Here is a 21,522-nt window from a genome sequence, read left to right as displayed (position 1 = left end):
TGCGACAAAACAAGAGCCAACGACTTAATAGCCGACCATCAATACCCCAACCAACAAATAAAAAGCCACACAAAACCAAGCACCACACAAACACTGTGCATAAAATAACCCAAAGCATGCCTTCCGTTAGGGAGAAGTTCCCTGAAGATGGGTTTAGCGCAAGTCCGAAAGCTCGGAAGAAAAAAAAACCTCCGGTCCCAGTGACCAACCCAGATTGGATCCTGCAACATTATCCTGGGACATACATATATTTGCATTCATTCGATGCAAAGAAAGCCCCCAGCTCCGTGCCTGCTTGAACCTCAACATCTGAAATCCATAGACCCACTGGTGGGATTCAAATACCTGAACAACCAGTTCTCTGCGTGGATGCAGGACTGGGCCTCTGAGGCCTAGAATGGACTTCTGGAAGTGACAGCCACGTACTTCTGGTGGACCTCTGAGGCCTAGAATGGACATCTGGAAGCAGTGTGCGTTCAGCCGGTTCTCCGAACTCAACAAAATTTAGCTAACGGTTCTGCCGAACCGGTGTGAACCGGCTAAATCCCACCATTGGATAAACTTTAAAATACTTGTCTCTCCACTTCTGTGGAGAGCCACACAGAGGCAGGGAGAGAAGGATTTTAAGTGCCACACCTGCTAAGACCTGAGTTTAAAATCCCTCCCTCTCTGCAACTCTATAGGCACAGTGAAGGATTCTGCTTACTTAATGGCCCATGAGATCACTTAACAACTGCAACAGGGAGTGCTAGGATTGTGGTCATTGAGCTAAGCAGTCACACGAGCATCTTACTTAATGACCTCTTTGCTCTTTGCATTTTTCTTAGCTATTATTAGCCCTTTGAGGTAGGCCAAATCAGAAAACAATAGCATCTTAGAACTCTACCTTATTGATTTAGCCTATACAGATAATCCTCACTTAATGACCACAATTGGGACCATCAACCAATTCTTCCAAATGGGCGTTTTGGGCCAGAAACCAGCAAAACTCTCACAAGTCATGGAACTCTATTGATTTAGGCTATGCGGATTGTCCCAGTTGCGGTCATTAAGCGAGGACTGTCTGTATAATCTAAATCAGTAGAGTTCTAACATGCTATCTGTTTTCTGACCTGGCCTACCTTAAAGGGTTGATAGCCAAGAACAATGCATGATTGTTAAAAGGAGTATCACTTCAATATGAGCCAGCCGTGTGCTGCAGCTGCCAAAAAAGCCAACACAGTGCTAGGCTGCATTAACAGAGGGATAGAATCAAGATCACGTGAAGTACTACCACTTTACAATGCCTTGGTAAGGCCACACCTGGAATACTGCATCCAGTTTTGGTCACCACGATGTAAAAAAGATGTTGAGACTCTAGAAAGGGTACAGAGAAGAGCAACAAAGATGATTGGGGGACTGGAGGCTAAAACATATAGGGAATGGTTGCTGGAATTGGGTATGTGACAGTGAGAACAATAAACCAGTGGGACAACCTGCCTCCAGAAGCGGTGAATGCTCCAACCCTGGAAGTTTTTAAGAACAGACTGGACAGCCATTTGCCTGAAATGGTGTAGGTAGGGTTTCCTGCCTGAGCAGGGGGTTGGACTAGATGACCTCCAAGGTCCCTTCCAACTTATTATTATTATCTTTGGGGAGGCATCAAAAAAGTCAGGATGGAAGCCAAAACTGATTGAATAGCAAAATCATTTCTGAAAAACCTTGCCAAAAACCTTACAGGGACTTGTCTAGAATAGTCTTGCTTTTCCTCAATCCTAGCATCACCCAGTATAGCAACATCATTGTTATTGTTATTCTTTGCAGATTGACAAGAAAATTGTCAGAACTGAAATTGGAGTTTTGCTGAGGCTCTCCCATCCAAATATTGTAAGTAACAGATCTCTGTAGTACTTAAAATGGTTAGCTTACATCGGTAATCATATTTGGTTTGTTTTCGTGTCATGCTGAGGTGGGTTTTTTTTTAATCTCCTGATTTCCTGTTGCCGAGCATCCAAAAATACAGTCACGTGACTGTTGGAAAGTCCAGCTGTGAAAACTTCGAATCTGGGTCGTAAGTAACCCTGGGGAGGTCCGTCACAACTCTGAATGGTCACTAAATTGTAACCACACAGTCGCTTTATTCTTTCTCACAGGGAGCTGCTTCAGCCGGTGTCTCTTTTTGTGTTCCTTTTACAGTTCTGCCAGCTCTAAAATATTGCTCTTCAGGCCAAAATACCATAAACTTCCTTTATTATGGCTTTATTAAATTGCCATTTCCATTATCAATTCCCTTCCTAATGATTCCGAGCACGGAATCCTCTTGAATAGGTTGTAAGTTGCCCAATCACATGACAGCGAGATGGACTGCAAATTAATTTAATCAATAAATAAATGACGCTGTTGCACTCTGGATTTTCATTGAGATGTCCACTATAAGATCACGATCTTTCTTTCTCTCTGTCTGACTGTTTAGCTAGATAGCTACCTATCATCTAACTAGCTATCATCAATTCTATCTATCCATCCACCATTGATTCTATGTCTGTCTGTCTTATCTATCCATTTATTGTCGTCTAACAATCATTATCATCTAGGATAGATAATAAATCTATTATTATCTATCCTCATCTATCTTTCTCTCTTTCTATCTTCTATCCATGAATTAATGTATCATCAGATAGATACGTCATCTATTCCTAACAATCATTTATCTTCTATCATCTTTTTATTCATCTGCCTCTCTATCCCTTTCTCTCTCCCCCCCCTTCCTTAGCAAACTGATAGATTCTGTGCAGTGGCCCTGAGAATATACCAAACGCTATGAATTTCTTTCTCCTACCTACATAGTTACCGATCTAGTTTCTTGCACGAACAATAAAATCTCAGCTTTTCTTTTTTTTCCTTTTTCTAAAAAAATAATAATACCAGGTTTGTTTTTTGTTCTCTGTACACATTTCTTTCTTCAAAGTTCCATTAAAGAAAAGAGAAGATGACAAAACTCATTTCATTGTTTACCCTTGCGACGTGTAACTTTCCCTTCTGCTGCCAGCATTCAGCTGATACGAAGTGATAATAGGATTGTAAACATTTGAAGTTAATAAGAAAAAAGATTGCAAGAGCCCTATATTAAAGGAAGCATTAAGCCTCTTCCTGGTGTGACTGGTATTGTAGGATCACTGAAGGAAGCACCCTGAGCTGGGAAAGTAATGATTAAAGTGGTATGAAATTCACAGTGTCACTAACATCTTAAGAAACTATTATGGAACAATTTTCTGGAAGGAAGGGAGGGAGGGTTAGTTAGAAAGAAAATTTGAAGGGGGGGTTGCAAATATTTCTCTCTCAGCTAATAGGCTGTAGGTTTTAGCTTCATTGTATTTTCATAAAGAATACAAAAAGCTGTGATTTAAGGTTGCTATGACAGCTGGGAATCTTTCAATAATCTTGTGATTTACTTCCTTTGTTGCTAAGCCTAAGCCTTAAAAAGTCAAACCTTTTGACGTGTGTTTAGTATATTTAGATCAGATATAATATTCATGTGTATTTATAATAAATATAAAAAATTTTTGATATATTTGCTGGCTAAAAACTCATCAAAACTGATTCCAGGCAATATTTTTTTTTTAAAAAAAAAGATGGTTTATGTCTTCCATTGATTTTTGAGTTGCAGCTATGCAGTGTGTGTAATGCTTATTTATTATTTATTTATTTTATTTTTTGGGACTTATATGCCGCCCTATCTCCCGAAGGACTCAGGGCGGCTTACAACAATAAAAACAACAATACAAAAATTAAAAAAGAATTAAATAACAGCCCCAAAATAAATTAACTACAGTTAAAAATTAAAACATATTTAAAAACCCATCATCAATCCAGGTCAGCCTAGAAGATATGAGTCTTTGTTGCTTTCAGTTGTACTGTGTCTTTTGTCTTCTCCCTTATTACACAGTGTGTTGCTCTTTCCAACCAAAACCTTTGCAGTGATCCACAGCTGATGTTCTGGTTCAGAGATTACAGGTAGACCTCGACTTACGACCATAACTGAAACCCCAAATTTCTCTTGCTAAGCAAGGCAGTGAGTTCCGCTCCATTTCATGACCGTTTTGCTACACTGGTTAGGCGAATCCCTGCAGTTCTTAAGTGAATTGTGTGGTCGTTAAACGAATCTGGCTTCCCTCATTGACTTTGCTTGTGGACACCAGCTGGGAAGGTCACAAATGGGGATTGCAGGACCCCGGGACAGCGCAACCGTCATAAATACAGGCCAGTTGCCAAGTGCCTGGATTTTGATCACGTGATCCTGAGGATACTGCAGCGGTCATAAGTCATTCTTGGTGGAGCAGTGGGCTAATGCCTCCTTAAGTAACACCAGCTGCCTGCCATTAGTGCAGGTTCGCATCCCACCAGGCTCAAGGTTGACTCAGCCTTCCATCCTTCCCAGGTAGGTAAAATGAGGACCCAGATTGTTGGGGGCAATTAAGCTGACTTTGTAATAATGCCGCTTGGGGGTGTGTGTGAAAGCCCTAATAAGCAGGCATATACATAGAATGAAGGCTACTGCTAAGCTTGTAAGCCGCCCTGAGTCTTCGGAGAAGGTGGTTCTCCTATCTCCTGGGACGTTCGCAGTCGGTGTTGGCAGGAGGGCAGAGGTTGACCCCAAGGTCTCTCGTTTGTGGAGTTCCTCAGGGGTCGGTCCTCTCGCCTCTCCTGTTCAACATCTACATGAAACCGCTGGGTGAGATCATTCGTGGTTTTGGAGTGGGTTATCATCAGTATGCTGATGACACCCAGCTTTTCATCTTGACCTCAAACCACATCAGTGATGCCCTCGACGTGATGTCCCGTTGCCTGGAAGCGGTCCAGGAATGGATGGGGAGGAACAGGCTTCAACTCAACCCGGACAAGACTGAATGGGTTTTAAAATTTTCTCACTCTATTGTTTTATTGTATCTTACTTCATTGCTCTGTACACCACCCTGAGTCCTCCGGGAGAAGGGCGGTATATAAAACAAACAAACAAATAAACAAATAAATATAAATGGAATTAAAATAAATAAATAAATAAATTCTTTTCAGGGCTGTTGTAATTTTGAACAGTCACTAAGCAAATAGTGATAAGTCAAGGACTAGCCTTCAAGTTGGTGTCGACTCTTAGTATCCACAGAGATAAATTTGTCTTTACCCAACCTGGCCCTTCAGATCTTCCAACGTGGTACTCCTCGCCACTGTAACAGAGTCCTTCTATCATTTTGCTGCTTGTCCTCCTTTTCTTTCCTTTCCTCCTTTCTTTCCTTTCCTCCTTTCAGCTTTCCCAGCATTAGAGTCTCCGCCAGGGTATGATGGAACACGAACTAAATTGCTTTATAGTTAATGATCCAAATAGCATAAACTCTGCAGAATGGTGTTAAACAGACTTTATTGGTCAGGCATCGTTTGCTGATAAGATCCTCCAACATGGCACATCTGTCCATCCTGACAGTGTAAAAGATTGAAGGTAAATTTACCCCATATTGTTTTGGAGCGAAGAAGCGTCCTTGCATGCATTCGTGTAGAGATGTAGAACATAGACAAAGGCAGGAAGTCCTGCTATAAAACTTAAAACTCCACCCACTTAACTAGAAGCATGGTATTCACTAAACAGTTAAGACTACAATTCCCATAAGGCATCTCTTGAGGAAATAACGTTTAACCCTGTAAAGGCTACCGGTTCTTACATACAATGCTGCTAGTATTAACCCTGTAAATGCTGAATACACTAACACAGTTCTTAATTCCTAAACTAGATAAAAAATGGAACAGCTGAATGTATACTGGTCCAGCACACAGGAAGCTGAATTCTTTGCTTAATGCATCCATAGTATGATAATTTGACATCTCTGAATTGATTTGTTTGATGATCCGTTTATTTTTAGCCTGTCCATACTAGCTGTCTAATGGCAAAACTCAAAAGCATCCTCACTCTTCCTCTTCTACTTCTTCAAAATCCAATTTTTGCTTCCATAGTGTGTCTCAGTGAATGCTATTGCTTGTTTAAGGCATTTAAAGGTAGTCCTTGAGTTATGACCGTTATGGAGCCCAGATTTTCTGTCATATGTCATGACAGTCACAAGTGAAGTCAGCCATGTGACCAACCTGATTATTATTTTTTTTGCAACTAGCATTAAGTGAACGCAACGGTCATTAAACAAACACCGTGATCATTGAATGAACACATTGTCAGCAAGGGGCGTGTTTTTTTTGTTTTTTTTAGGGAACCGAAAGTAAATGTTGATTTCTGGCAAAAAAGCCAACAACATTGTTCATGTTGTCATGTGACTGTGGCATGCTGCAAACAGCCATAAATGCAGATTGATTGCCGAGCATCAAAATTTTATCATATGATTGCAGGGGGGTGGCCATCGAACTTTGAATTGAGGTCATAAGTACATTTTGGGGAGAATGACATAGTCTCAAATGGTCACTAAGCAAGTAGTCATAAGTCAAGCACTACCTGTATAAAAGGGACGCGGTGGCTCAGTGGGTTAGGACACTGAGCTTGTCGATCAGAAGGTCGGCAGTTTGGTGGGTCGAATTCTGAGTGCTGCGTGACAAAGTGAGCGCCTGTTACTCATCCCAGCTTCTGCCAACCTAGCAGTTCGAAATCACGTAAAAGTGCAAGTAGAAAAATAGGGACCACTACGGTGGGAAGGTAACAGCGTTCCGTGTGCCTTCGGCATCTAGTCATGCCGGCCACATGACCACAGAGAAGTCCTCGGACAAGCGCTGGCTCTTTGGCTTTGAAATGGAGATGAGCACCGGGCCCTAGAGTTGGAAACGACTAGCACGCATGTGCGGGGGAACCTTTACCTTTACCTGTATAAATCCTTCACCTTTCTGGGCTGGATATAGACCTTCACTTTGCTTTCCACAATGCTCTTAACTTTATTTCTTGCAGTGTCTTTGATATACCATTGTTCTGGGTCAGAGAAGAGATTCCACCTAAGGATATATTATTTGAGGTCTCAGAATAGGAGGACCCTGCTGGCAATGCAGTTTGGACTTTTTAATATAAATTAGCACTCTAAAAATAACACACACACACACACACACAAACAAATCAGAACAGCTTAGGCATCTGAATCATTATTGGTGAGAAATGTGTGCAATTTGCATCTGAATGAAAACTGATCTAATATCAGTTTTTTTTTGCAGCAAAATTCCCAAAATAAAACTGAATCATCATTTTAAATTCCCAGTTCTCCAAATGTGCCAGGTTACAAGAACATTTGAGGGGGGGAAAAGGAAAAAGACCTGCTAGGGAAAATAGTTTGCAAAACAGAAAAAAGGCAAACAAAATGTGTATATTTAGAGAAAGTGTATTACACCTAAACCTTGATTTACAGCCATTTTTTTTGAAGTACTGTGGCATGGAAAAAAATTAACGTACGACCATCCTCGCACTTATGACCATCATAGCATCCCCACGGTCACATGATCAAAATTTGGGTGCTTGGCAACTGGCATGTATTTACAATGGTTGCAGCGTCCTATTCACGAGATCGCCACTGTCAGCCAGTTGCTGATAAGCAAAGTCAATTGACAAAGCTGGATTTGCTTTATCAAGATTCTCTTAACAACTGCAGTGATTCACTTAACAACCATGGCAAAAAAAGGTTTTAAAATCAGGTGCGATTCACTTACAACCACCTTGGCTTAGCAACGGAAACTCTAGTCCCAGTTGTGATTGTAAGTAGAGGCTTACCTGTAATATGGATAGAGATTTTAGTACAGTTTTGAAATTATTCTTAATTTCAACCCAAAGGGCATAATGTACTGTGCCAAATTAATAAACCTCAAAGGATTTGCCAACCTCTAATATTGATGCATATAATGTCATAAGATCAAGAAGATTGAGGTTTCTTTCTAAATCTCGCAATCTGCACAATAATTGCATCTGTGAAGATGGGCATGCAAAAAGTGTGTTTGGAATCGCTTTTTCCATCGCTTTTTCCTCATTTCTGCAAAGCTTTAGATCAAAGTTACTCATCCTTTTATATTTCTTCCTATTTGCTTTTAGATCAAACTCAAAGACATCTTTGAAACCCCCACAGAGATCACACTCATCCTTGAGCTGGTGACAGGTGGTGAGCTGTTTGACAGGTAACACAGGAGAAACCTTGGCTTAATTGGCAGGTTCTTAATTAAAGATGACTAATTGAACAAAGGGAAGGAGAGTAATTTGTTGCCATGGGGAAAAGATGTGTTTGGGACACAGAAAAGTTGATTGGTTTGATTCACAACTATCAGTACAGAGTCTATAGCTTTGCCTTCTGCCTTTCTGGCATCAGCTCTTGGTGAAAATGGAGATAGTTAATTTTTTAGAATTGATGGACATAAATGTGCCTGCACCAGCCAGGCTTCCTTGATTGACCTTACTTTAATTTGTTTAAATTTGTTTTAGTTTTGTTTTGTTTTTACCAACAGAGCTAAAGGGGAAATGGCCAATTGCAAAGGGAAATGAGAAATTCTAGCATCGTCTGTGTTTTCAAACAGCTTGTAGCTTCACCTACAACCTAGAGTCCTTGGAAAATAAATACGATGGATGGCCGTGACCCATTGGGATGGGGAATTAATCACGATGTCTGTGAATGGCCATTGCAAACCAGGCATGAAATGAAAGGATGAATTGGTTGATATCAAGAGGAAATAGAATTAGCCACTTTGGGGCAAGAGGCCAAGTTACTGAATAATTGTTTAAGAAGCCAGATAAACTTCCATGAATATCTAGTGATTACAAGAGATCGTGAGTAACTAGCAATAGGATATATAAGCAAAGAAAGGGTTTCTTTTTCCCTTCTTGCCTGATTTTGGTAGATTTTGGAAAGCTAATCGAGATCAAGCCTGGTTAGTTACGGATAGGAGACCACCAGGAAATCAGGGCTCCAGAATAGACAGGGAAGCAATTTTCCCCCTCTTCTTAAAAAATGGGCTTCCTTTCATTTTCTGTGAATCTTTAACTGCACAAAGGGACACCCTGAGGGGGGGGTGGAAATAAAAAAATCAAGTCACGATCAAAGCCCCCAGCTCCCCCTTTTAAATGTGTGGTGCTGTTAGCTCTTTGAGAGGTAATCCAGACAAGAAGCACAACAATGAATACCAACTCTTATCTTTATTGTAAGGTTATCCGAATACAATCTTGCAAGTCTAAAAATATTTCTCCCTTCCTTTCCTTTTATTCTGCAAAAAAAAAAACAAAAAAACGGTGAGGGTCCCTTCTGAGCAGCTTCCTATGCCCTCCCTCTATCTGTGGGCTGAGGTACCTTTGCCAGGTTGGTTATCTAGTCCAGCCTGTGAAAAGGAAGTAAGGGCGGATTCCCACCGCTCTGGAAGGACAGTCACTGGTGGTCAGATCCAATTTCTCCCTGATGAAGATGAAGGTTCCAAAAGAGAGACGAAGGCAGGGGTGGGGAACCTGGGCTCTTTTATGACTTGTGGACTCCAACTCCCAGCAGCGCTGGCTCAGGAATTCTGGGAGTTGGAGTCCACAAGTCATAAAAGAGCCCAGGTTCCCCACCCCTGGACTAAGGAAAATGTAAAAGGAAAGAGTCTGGTGTGCTCTCCTGCCATTAAAAGGAACGACACCCACGTGTGACATGGTTGGATCTGAAGCTCCTTGCATGTCAAGGGTGCCTGTGCTGGGCCAGTGTACAGCCAGCTGGTCCATTACATAGTTAGCTTAGGAATTAAGAACTGTGTTAGAACATTTAGCATTTAAAGGGTTAATGCTGTATCCTTAAGGCTTTTCAAGCTTTTCACCCATTGTACCAATTTTAGGATATGGCAACCTCTGAGTACCACCAGTCGCCTAGCAAGGTGTCAAAAACTTGATGGCCAAAAAAAAAAGGAAAAAAGTGATGAAGTACAGGGAGTCCTCGACTTACAACAGTTCGCTTAGTGACTGTTTGAAGTTACAATGGCACTGAAAAAAGTGCCCCCCAAGCCACAGCCGAGCAAGACACCTGCCTGCCCACCCGGAGGCATTCTTCCTCCTGTCTGAGGTTTTCATTGTTGTGAGCATTTCTGTTGAGGATTGGCAGCGGGGGTGGGGGGTGGGAGGGTGTTTGTTTTTTATTCCCCCACCTCCTCTGCTGGGTGGTTGCAGCAGGTTTTGGTCACTTCACATGACCCTGGGACACTGTGACTGTCATAAATATGATTCAGTTGCCAAGCATCTGAATGTAAATCAGAAGACCCTGGAGATGCTGCAACATTCCAGCTGATTGGCGCTTCTTCTGGGCTCAGCAGAAGCGCCAGGATCAGTGCCGAGCTCCAGCTGGAGCCTGGTGCTGATCCTGGCGCTTCCACTGAGCCCCGACAGCCCCGAAGAAGTGCTGATCCTGGCGCTTCCGCTGAGCCCTGACAGCCCTGCAGCTCCAACCGTCTCTCACTCAGGCTTGTGCGGTGCTGCCACCGGTTCAGCCCATTCCCCTCCCCCACTAACACTTCTCTAGGATGGTCGTGTACCACCTGCCAGGTGCCAATGTACCATAGGTGGTACCCGTGCCACTGGTTGAAAAGCCCTAATCTAGTCTGCAGCTCTTCTTTCTCCCAAGGCCCTTCCCTTCTATCTTATAATGCCTTTGCTTCTGTCTCCCAAGACATTTCTCTTCCGTCTGTCAAGGTCTTTCCCTTCTATCTCCCTAGATCCTTTCCTTCTATCTTTCAAGGCCTTTCCTTCCTTTTCTCCCTAAATCTTTCCCTTCTATCTCCCAAGGCCTTTCCTTTCTATTGCCCGAGGCCTTTCCCCGCAAACCCATTGCAGATGCTCACAAGTTAGGAGCATTAACAAATCTGGGCTGCGATACTTTGGGTGACTTCTAGATGGCAGCAAAGACAGAGAACCAGGGAGGAGTGAATGTGTGGATGGTTGCCTAGCAACCCCTGCAGCCTTCTCCCTTTTGCATCCACCAGGAAAAGGAGTGCTCTGGTTGCCTAGCAACCTGCCATTCCTGCCATCTCTGCTGCAAACGTTCCCCGCCTCCTCCGCCTTGTATCACACATTAAAGCAACAGAAAAGAAACCAATACACCTGCCAGCTTATTTATTTTTAAGCGTTCCCCCATCCCACCCCACCCCCAAAGCAGATTTACAGGTTGGCAGTCAGGCTGGCTGTGCAGGGTAAAAATATATAAATGTGTATATATATATTTTAAAAATCTGCACGCTGTTTCATCTCCGCAGGATTGTAGAGAGGGGATTCTACAGCGAAAGGGATGCAGCCCACGTGGTGAAACAGATCCTGGAAGCTGTCTCCGTAAGCCATTTGAATTGTTTCCTTCCTTCTTTCTAGGCTCATGTCCTTGCATCTGTTTTGGAGGGTAGAATTTTGGTTGCCAAGGAAACGGAGACATAAATTTTGCCACCTTTCAAAGGCACCTTTTCTGTAAGTGGAATTTCATAGGCAGGCACACAATTGAGGCCTTTGCTTTTCATGGATTTATGCAGGAGTGCCCCTCTGATGGTGGGAAGTTTGTGCGTGTGCTTCGTTTTTTGAAGTTGTGACTTAATTTTTTTTCAACGTTCAGTTGTTGTTGTTATTATTATTATTATTATTATTATTATTATTATTATTATTATTATTATTATTATTATCTTTGAAAGCTGCCCTTCTCAGTGCTCTGAAATCAGCAGCTTATAACCAGTAGTTTCCCTACGTTGGTAGGAAGAATAATAAATGGTGCACATTGCAATACCTGGGGATAGCAGGAGAAAGACCTGGTGAAAATGACAAAATGGAAAGACTTGGAAAAAAAAAGTAGAACAGCTGGGGCAAAAGAAAGCAAAGATAATTCCAATAATAATTGGCACCGAAAGGAAGGGAGGGATGCAGAGAAAAAGAAAGTAAAGATGAAAAAGGCATCTGGGGGTCGTTTACATCAGTGTGTCTCAGGCTCAGCAACTTTTAAGATGTGTGGAGTTCAACTCCCTCCGCTGAGCCAGCAGCCATGGCCGGGGTGCTGGTTACAGGCGCTTCTTTTTTCTCCGTGCTGAGATTTTCCCTAAGTCTTTATCAGCCTATCCCTTGACTTAGGGAAGGTGACTGGAACTCAGGACCCAAGGGTGGTCAGGATAGAAGGCAGTTTGCGGTTAATGTCATGGTTCCGATAGATGAAACCCATCAAAAGAACTCCAAGGCAAGAATTCTTCCTCAAAGAACATTTTATTCAGGAAACCAAGTATCGGCGTGACATAGTTGAACCCAAAACTAGTTTTCCTTCCCCCGGATACAAAGTAACAAATTGCAATTCCCACCCTCCAATAAGCAGTCATAAATCACGTTCTCCAATTAGCCTGAAACCTGGGCTTTCTCCCCAGCTCCTCAGCCCGCCAAAACTTTAGCAATTCGTCCTTGGGTTCCCACAAAGCAGCATTTATTATTATGGCTAGCTGAGCTCACCCTTTCATCCCAACCCCCAACCCCCACCCCTTCTGCACCTGATTTATAAACAGGAAAAGCATGTTAAAAGCAAAGAGAAAATGGCTGAGATTTTCATCAGTTGTCAGAGCAGGGTCCTCCAATGTTTACAGCGTTGACAGGCAGGGAATTCTGAGAGCTGAGGGCCACACATCTTACAATTGTGAGAATTCTGGGAGTTGAAATCCAAGCATCTTAAAAGCTGCTGAGGTTAAGAAATAGCGTCCTAGACGATGTGGAATACAGTTTTCTGAATCCCAGTCCACAGTGGTTGGGGACTGTGAAAACCATCTGTTTTCTATAGTCAAAAATTTGTAGTAAGTCCTCAACTTACACCAGTTTATTTAGTAACCGTTCAAAGTTACAACAGCCCTAAAAAGTGACTTATGACCGTTTTTCACACTTAACGACGGTTGCAGCGTTCCCGTGGTCACACGATCCAAATTCAGACACTTAGCAACTAGTTCATATTTATGACGGCTGCAGTGTCCCTGGTTGACATGATCCGCGTTTGTGAGCTTCTGACAAGCAAAGTCAATGGGGAAGTCAGATTCACTTAACAACCGTGTTCCTAAGTTAACCAATGCAATGATTTACTCAACAAGTGTGGCAAGAAAAGTTGTAAAATGGGGCAAAACCTACTTAACAAACATAAATTCAGCAACATAAATTTTGGGTTCAGTTGTGGTCGTAACTCAAGGACTACCTCTCTCTAAAATCTGTTGACATATTTGTATGTACTAATGTGCACAATATTTTTTACTGTAGTTTCACAAGGCTGTTTGAGAAAATAGGATCTCAATAGGCAGAGTGAATATTTTCTTCCCTCGGTCACTGACAGCCAGCTGTTCCTTCAGTAACTACAGATTTCCCATCAAATTGAGTCCCTCTTCTGTCAACCTCTGGAATTTTCTCTCCGCCTTTACCAGCAGTTCTCGACTTACAACCATTCATTTAGGGCAGGCGTCTTCAAACCTGGCCCTTTTATGACTTGTGGCCGAGGAATTCTGGGAGTTGAAGTCCACAAGTCATAAAAGGGCCAGGTTTGAAGACCCCTGATTTAGTGACTGTTCAAAGTTACAGTGACACTGAAAAAAGTAACTTAGGACTTTTTTCTCATAAAGTCTTACAACCGATCCTCACACACTTGATCCAAATACATGCTTCGCAACCGGCATGTATTTATGATGGTTGCTGCGTCCTGGGGTCATGCGATGGCCCTTTGTGACCTTCCTGGCCAGCTTCTGCAAGGTAAAGTCAGAGGGAGAAGCTGGATTTGCTTAATGACCTTATGATTCACTTAACCACCGCAGTAACGTGCTTAACAACTGTGACAAAAAAATAGCTGCACAATTTCCCCTGGGATTTGGTTGCGACTGAGTGCTGTCTTGGAAAATTATTATGGATGATTTCCAATTTATTTTACCCCTAGCACACAGCCAGTCGATCACTACATTCAGATCACAGTAAGCACATGCGCGCTCAGTTCAGCGAGCCAAAATAGAGCTTGAGGGATATTTATAAAGCATCAGCAAAGATTGTTTTCTCTAAAAAAATAAAAATAACTGGCAAAACAGAATAAAATGCAGGCAATGTGTGAGAGAGATATGAACAAGAATTGACCTCAAAATGAATTGCAATTTCCTGAGCCATTGGTAATTTTATTTTTTATTTATTTTTATTTTAATTCCATTTATATCCCGCCCTTCTCCGAAGACTCAGGGCGGCTTACAAACTTAGCAGTAGCCTTCATTCTATGTATATGCCTGCTTATTAGGGCTTTCACACACCCCCCCAGCGGCATTATTACAAAGTCAGCTTAATTGCCCCCAACAATCTGGGTCCTCATTTTACCTACCTGGGAAGGATGGAAGGCTGAGTCAACCTTGAGCTTGGTGGGACTCGAACCTGCACTAATTGCAGGCAGCTGGTGTTACTTAAGGAGGCATTAGCCCACTGCGCCACCAAGGCTCTAATAATAATAATAATAATAATAATAATAATAATAATAATAATAATAATAATAATAATAAAATTATTAATAATAATAATAATAATAATTCTCAGTGGGTGCGCCTGCCCTTTGGAACCAGCTGCCAGTGGAGCTGAGGACTGCCCCTGACCTCCGTTCGTTCCGCCGGGACCTGAAGACCTGGCTCTTCGAGCTCTCTGGGGGTAATTTAACGTGGAGAGTAAGGGAGTGACCTATGGCTATTCCAGCCCTAACTCTTTTATGTACATCACAGCAGTAGAATCAAGAAGGAAAGTAGGCCATCAGGTGATCCTTTCTCTATTTTGCACCATCAAAGAAACTATTTGATGGACGGCAGCAATAGATCCAATGTGTTACAGGCAAACTTTTTCTAGGCCAGGGGTAGGCAACCTCGGCTCTTTTATGATACATGGAGCATAGCTGACTCAGGAATTCTGGGAATTGAAGTCCATGAGTCATAAAAGAGCCGAGGTTGCCTACCCCTGTTCTAGGGTAAAGAACAGGCCTGAGGGAAAAATTGGAGCAGAAAGGAAGAACTAAAACACTAAAACACTAAAAGATTTATTTGAATGGATGTGATTTGAAAAATCATGATTTACAAGTAGTCCTCAGGTTATAACCAGGTGCTTAGCTACGTAGTCCTTGATATTACCACAGATCATTACAACTTATAGCCTAGTTCTGATGCCCGGGGCCCCTACCCCACAGTCATATGATCGCATTTTAGGTATTCAGCAGCCATTTTGCATTTACAGCTGTAAAAATACATTTATAATCTTTTTGCCAAAGATAGGCGTTTGCTTCTTGTTTTTGATAAAAACACCCTATAGTAAGCCATGGCTTTGCTTACTGAATGCAGTGTTCACTTTACAACTGCGGCAAAAATGTTGTAAAATCGGGTAGGTGATGTGGGTGACCCATTTTCCCACCGTCATGATTTATTATTGTAATGGGTAGCTTCCATTACAGTCGTAATTCAAGGATTACTGGTGCAGTGTTGTTTAGGTCTAATTAGCACAGGTAGACCTCGACTTACGACCACAATTTGGTCCCATATTTCTGTTGGCAATCAGGTAAGTTTTGCCTCATATGATTTTTCTTTCCACCGTTGTTCCGTTTGTAACATGGTTGTTAAGTGAATCCAGCTTACCCATTGACTTTGCTTGTCAGAATTCTGCAACAGACACTACAACTAACATTATGAATACCCGCCATTTGCCAAGCATTTAAATTTTGATCATGCTGCAACAGTTGTAAGTGTCAAAAATGACCGTGTCACTATTTCCAGTGCCATTGTAACTTCGAATGGTCACTAAATGAATGGTTGTAAGTCGAGAACATCCTGTAGTTGTTTATTTGACAGATTAACCAACCAAGTTTCAGCTTGTTCAACCAATGTCTGAAAGTAGAGGCTGATTCTAGAAAGAGTGCAGAGAAGAGCAACAAAGATGATCAGGGGACTGGAGACTAAAACATGTGGAACGGTTGCTGTAATTGGATATGTCTAGTTTAATGAAGAGAAGGACGAGGGGGGATATGATAGCAGTGTTCCAGTATCTCAGGGGCTGCCCCAAAGAAGAGGGAGTCAAGCTATTCTCCAAAGCGCCTGAAGGCAGGACAAGAAGCAACAGATGGAAACTAATCAAGGAGAGAAGCAACCTTGAATTAAGGAGAAATTTCCTGACAGTTAGAACAATTAATCAGTGGAACTACCTGCCTCTAGAAGCTGTGAATGCTCCAAAACTGGAAGTTTTTAAGAAGAGACTGGGTAGTTATTTGTCTGAAACGGTATAGGGTTTCCTGCCTGACCAGGGGTTTGGACTAGACCAGGGGTCGGCAACCTGAAAAAGCAAAAGAGCCACTGGGAACCGGTTCCATCACACATAAAAAAAAGTGGGAGCCGCGCGCGTGCATCCACGCACACGCACACGCATAAAACAAAATGTTTTGCGCATGCGCAAAATGTTTTTTGCGCATGCGTGCGCGTGGATACACGCACGCAGTTCCACTTTTTTTTATGTGGACGCACCTGCACGCCAGCAGCGACGGGTCTCCGTGGTGATGGGCGCTGGGTTGCGGCACCGCCTTCAGCCCGGGCATCGCCGGAGGCACCCCCGGGACCTCCAAACTGCCGCCCGACCTCCGCCCGAACACCAGCAGGTCTCGACACGGGTGTTTGGGCGGAGCTGCGCGCGCGCGCAGTTCTCCAAACCTTTGGAGAGCTGCGCACACAGCTCCGCCCGAACAGCGGTTTGGAGACCTGCTGGTGTTCGGGCGGAGGTCGGGTGGCAGTTTGGAGGTCCCGGGGGTGACTCCGGCGCCCGTCACCACAGAGACCCGTCGCCGCTGGTGTGCAGGTGCGTCCACCGGCACCAGCAGGTCTCCAAACCGCTGTTCGGGCGGAGCTGCGTGCGCACCTCTCCAAAGGTTTGGAGAATTGTGTGCGGGCCGCGGCAGCTTTCTAAACCGGCACCAGCAGGTCTCCAAACCGCACCTCCGCCCGAACACCAGCAGGTCTCGACACGGGTGTTCGGGCGGAGCTGCGCACGCACCTCTCCAAAGGTTTGGAGAGGTGCGCGCCCAGCTCCACCCGAACACCCGTGTCGAGACCTGCTGCCAGTTTAGAAAGCTGTTGCGGGCCGCGGCAGCTTTCTAAACCGGCACCAGCAGGTCTCCAAACCGCACCTCCGCCCGAACACCAGCAGGTCTCATCACGGGTGTTCGGGCATTGCTGCGCGCGCACCTCTCCAAAGGTTTGGAGAGGTGCGCACCCAGCTCCGCCCGAACACCTGTGTCGAGACCTGCTGACGGTTTAGAAAGCTGCTGCGGGCCGCGGCAGCTTTCTAAACCAGCACCAGCAGGTTTCCAAACCGCACCTACGCCTGAACATCAGCAGGTCTCCAAACGGGTATTCGGGCGGAGGTGCGAGAGGTGCACACACACCTCTCCAAACCTTTGGAGTGGTGCGCGCGCACCTCCCGTTCGGAGTGGTGTGCGCGCACCTCCTCCCGTTCGGAGTGGTGCGCGCGCACCTCCTCCCGTTCAGAGAGGTGCACGCGCACCGGGTGACTGGGAGCCACAGGAGACGGCTCAAAGAGCCGCATGCGGCTCTGGAGCCTTGGGTTGCCGACCCGTGGACTAGACGAACTCCAAGGTCCTTTTCAACAACAACATCATCATCAATCATTGCACAGTCAGCCAGATGTTCAGACTGGATTTGTCATTTTTGTCTACCTATTGAGTCCTTAGCAAGGACCTGGGATTGGCAGATGTGGATGTTTGATGGTATTACGGATATAGTCACAGGATGGAAGCAGTTCCTAGTAAGGCTGCCTTTTGCAATTGACTAATGGCAGATTTGTCAATGCCGATGATGGTGTTCAATTGGTGCTCCAGTTGTTTTGGGATTGCACTCAAGGCGCCTATTACTATTGGTACTACCCTTGCTTGCATTTGCCACAATCTTTCTATTATTATTATTATTATTATTATTATTATTATTATTATTATTATTATTATTATTATTATTATTATATTATTATTATTATTATTATTATTATTATTATTATTATTATTATTATTATTATTATTGCTTTGTGAATGTGGAAGCTGCCAGCAACAGAGGTTGGAGAGCATAATTCACAAGCAGGGAGAAGGTGGCTGGCTTCACCTTGCAAATCATACATTAATCTTGGTTTGGAATGACACCCCCTTAAGGGACATTCTTAATTCTATGTGTAATTCTATTCCGCACGAGTTTCATAAATAACATTCCCCAAACCTTTGAAATGCAAACAATTCCATATTTGGTATTCAGCCCCCTCCCTCCCGGCCCCTGAGGAATTGCTCCTGACGAGAAGCCGCTTAAAAAAACAGGACGAGCAGGGAACGAAATGGTAGCGTGTATTTGGCATTAAGCTCTTTCCTGCGGTCTAAATTTCAGCACTGCATAAAAGAACAAGAAGAAATCTATAATTCTTTGAGGGAACATTAGTAGGCCGCTGTTTCGCAGTACTAAAGGCCAGGGAAGATGGTTTCCAAGGCAACCAGGGGTTTTAAAATATGAGAGACATTCTTTTACAAAAGTAGTCCGTCGTTGGCTTTGTGCAAAAGTGAGAATTTGGCTCCATCGCTCTGAGCTGGGAAAGAAATGCTATCCAAATGGTCAGAGATCTTAACAGCTGAGCGAATAAAAAGTACAATTGGGATGCAAGACAGGGATGTCCGTCCTTGGCCACTTGAAGACCTGTGGACGCCAACTCCCAGAATTCCCCAGCCGGCCAAACAACAGTACAGAGCAATGTGCTGTTGCTGTGGTTAAACTCCTGATATAACATTTATTCAGAATTATTCAGAAATAATCCAACAAAGGGCTCCCTGCCGTTTTTAAGCAGAAGCAGCTTCCGTGCACTTTCTGCCCATAATTTCAATAGTAGAGAATCTTATTTTGTTCCTATAATTTGTTCTTGGGCCTGGAATTGTGTCTATCATTTGTTCACAGCACGAGTGAAGAATTGCCTATCATTTGATCAGTTTGCGGTTCCGGTGTAATCTGTGAATACATGTTGTCTTTATTAATGATTTGGGAGAAAACAAGAAAATGAAAAGAAATTAGCAATTGAAATAAATAATCTCCTCCAATTGCTTAGGAACTGAGGCACTTATTTGAATAAAAGCTGGATTTTATCTTAATGATTCGGAAACAAGGCTATAACCATCCTGAACAGAATGCAGAAAGCGTTGATGCAAAGCTAATAAATTTAGAACACAACAGAACATTGTCAAAGTTGGAAGGGACCTTGGAGGTCTTTTATAATAATAATAATAATAACAATAATAATAATAATAATAATAGCAACAGATTTATTAGCCTCATGCAGCAGAGGACCTTCTCCATGGCTCCGGGCTGTTCCTTAGACAAATAATAATAATAATAATAATAATAATAATAATAATAATAATAATAATAAGAAGAAGAAGAAGAAGAAGAAGAAGAAGAAGAAGAAGAAGAAGAAGAAGAGGAAGAAGAAGAAGAAGAAGAAGTAGTAGTAGTAGTAAGGGACCTTGGAGGTCATCTAATCCAACCCCCTGCTAAGGCAGGAAACCCTATACCATTTCAGACAAATGGCTGTCCATTCTCTTCTTAAAAACATCCAGTGTTGGAGCATTCACAGCTTCTGGAGGCAGGTTCTTCCACTGGTGTATTGTTCTGTCAGGAAGTTTTTCCTTAGTTCTAGGTTGCTTCTCTCCTTGATGAGTTTCCATCCGTTGCTTCTTGTCCTGCCTTCAGGTGCTTTGGAGAATAGCTTGACTCCCTCCTCTTTGTGGCTGCCCCTGAAATATTGGAAGACTGCTATCATGTCACCCCTCATCCTTCTCTTCATTAAACTACACATACCCAATTCCAGCAACCGTTCCCTATATGTTTTAGCCTCCAGTCCCCCAATCATCTTTGTTGCCCTTCTCTGTACTCTTTCTAGTCTTTCTTTTAGTCCTACATCCTTCTCAAGCAGGAGGCCTTATATAATAAGATACCAAATAATGGTACACTAGGCTTGAAAAGCCTCAGTACTTGTAACACCTTACTGATTTACATTGGAATGCTACTGCAAATAGTCCTTGACTTATGATGATTCATTTAACAACCGTTCAAAATTGTGATGGTGCTGAAAAAGAAAATCCGTTGCAACATCCCTGCAGTCACACGATCAGAATTTGGGCACTTGGCAACTGGCATGCATTTATGATGTTTATAGTGTCCCAGGGCCACATAATTGCCCATTGTGACCCTCTCAGAGGCTCCTGAGAAGCATAGTAAACGGGGGATGGTGGATTCATTTAATGACCGTGACAAAAAAAAGTAGCAAAAATTGGGCAACATGTACATTATTTAATGACAGAAGTTCTGGTCCCAATTGTGATCGTAAGTCGAGGCTTACCTGTATTAATACAAATAGTCCTTGACTTACGTCCACAACAGAGCCCAAAATTTCAGTTGTTAAGTGAGACATTTGTTAAGTGAGTTTTGCCCCATTTTACAACCTTTCTTACCTCAGTTGTTAAGTGAATCACCTCTGTTGTTAAGTTAGTATCACACTCGTTTAGTGAATCTGGCTTCCCCATTGACTTTGCTTGTCAGAAAGTCGCAAAAGTTGGTCACATGATTTTGAGACCCAGCAGCGGTCATAAATGTGAATCAGCTACCAAGCATCTGAATTTTGATCATATGCTCATGGGGATGCTGCAAAGGCCATAACGGTGAAAGAAGGTCATAAGTCATTTTTTTCAGTTCTGTTGTGGTACACAAAGGCCACGAGTCAGAAAAATTTGAAATGCCTTCAAATGCCACCTAAAGCTACTTTGTCATTTGAGCTGGATAATTTGATTAATTACATTAAATAATTAAGAAATAATTAATTCGCTTGTTCCAAAGGAATTCTTTTTGACAGCATACAGAAGTAAGGGACTTTTTACCACAAAATGTTGCGTGTTTTTCTATCTTTGTCTCTTCTAGTATCTGCATTCAAATGGAGTCGTCCACCGGGACCTCAAACCAGAAAACCTTCTCTACGCAGATCTCTCCCCCGATGCTCCACTCAAAATTGGTATGTTTGGGATGAAGTAAACAGAAAATATTATGTAATGAAAACTTATTTTAACAGACTAAGAGGGGGGCAGGAATCCATTGTTTGCAAAGAACCGCTAGGTGGAAAAATACACCACTGTGGCAATTAACTTCAATTGCGTGATGATGTCGTTTTGCAGGCGTTGCAAATCATGCCCTTTGCGTCAGTACATGTCATTTGACGTAAACTGATATGAAGGATATAAAATCATTTGATCCAAAGCAAAGAAAAAAAAGAATTTATGATGCATTTTGTAAGATGTTATGTGATGTGACATTTGTGTAAATGTACCTGATTTGCGTTATAATCTCATTATGCAGCTTACACAAATGACAGGATTTTGAATTTAACAGATGTTTGGGAGAAATGGGTCTTCTTTCCCTCAGGTTATACCTTAAATTAAGGGTTGACTAATTTAACAGCATTACATGCAGAAACACAACAACTTACAAGAGTTCGTTTAGTGACCGAAG

General features: G+C 42.8%; 1 protein-coding gene across 1 annotated transcript in view; it reads left to right on the top strand.

The window, feature by feature from the left end:
- LOC310641351 (calcium/calmodulin-dependent protein kinase type IV-like) overlaps positions 1 to 21,522 on the top strand; it is a gene marked incomplete at its 3' end in the record, with an annotated part of 66,578 nt that overhangs the window by 30,996 nt on the left and 14,060 nt on the right. Inside the window, exons 5-8 of the mRNA XM_083364325.1 lie at positions 1,804 to 1,866; positions 8,033 to 8,115; positions 11,197 to 11,269; positions 20,938 to 21,028. Of these exons, the coding sequence (XP_083220451.1) occupies positions 1,804 to 1,866; positions 8,033 to 8,115; positions 11,197 to 11,269; positions 20,938 to 21,028 (310 nt within the window). The remainder of the gene's footprint in view (positions 1 to 1,803; positions 1,867 to 8,032; positions 8,116 to 11,196; positions 11,270 to 20,937; positions 21,029 to 21,522) is intronic.

Source organism: Vipera ursinii (genome assembly GCF_947247035.1).
Source record: "Vipera ursinii genome assembly, chromosome: 1".
Taxonomy (NCBI): Eukaryota; Metazoa; Chordata; class Lepidosauria; order Squamata; family Viperidae; genus Vipera; species Vipera ursinii.
Note: the sequence above shows the minus strand (reverse complement) of the source record. Positions and strands in the feature narration are given on the sequence as shown.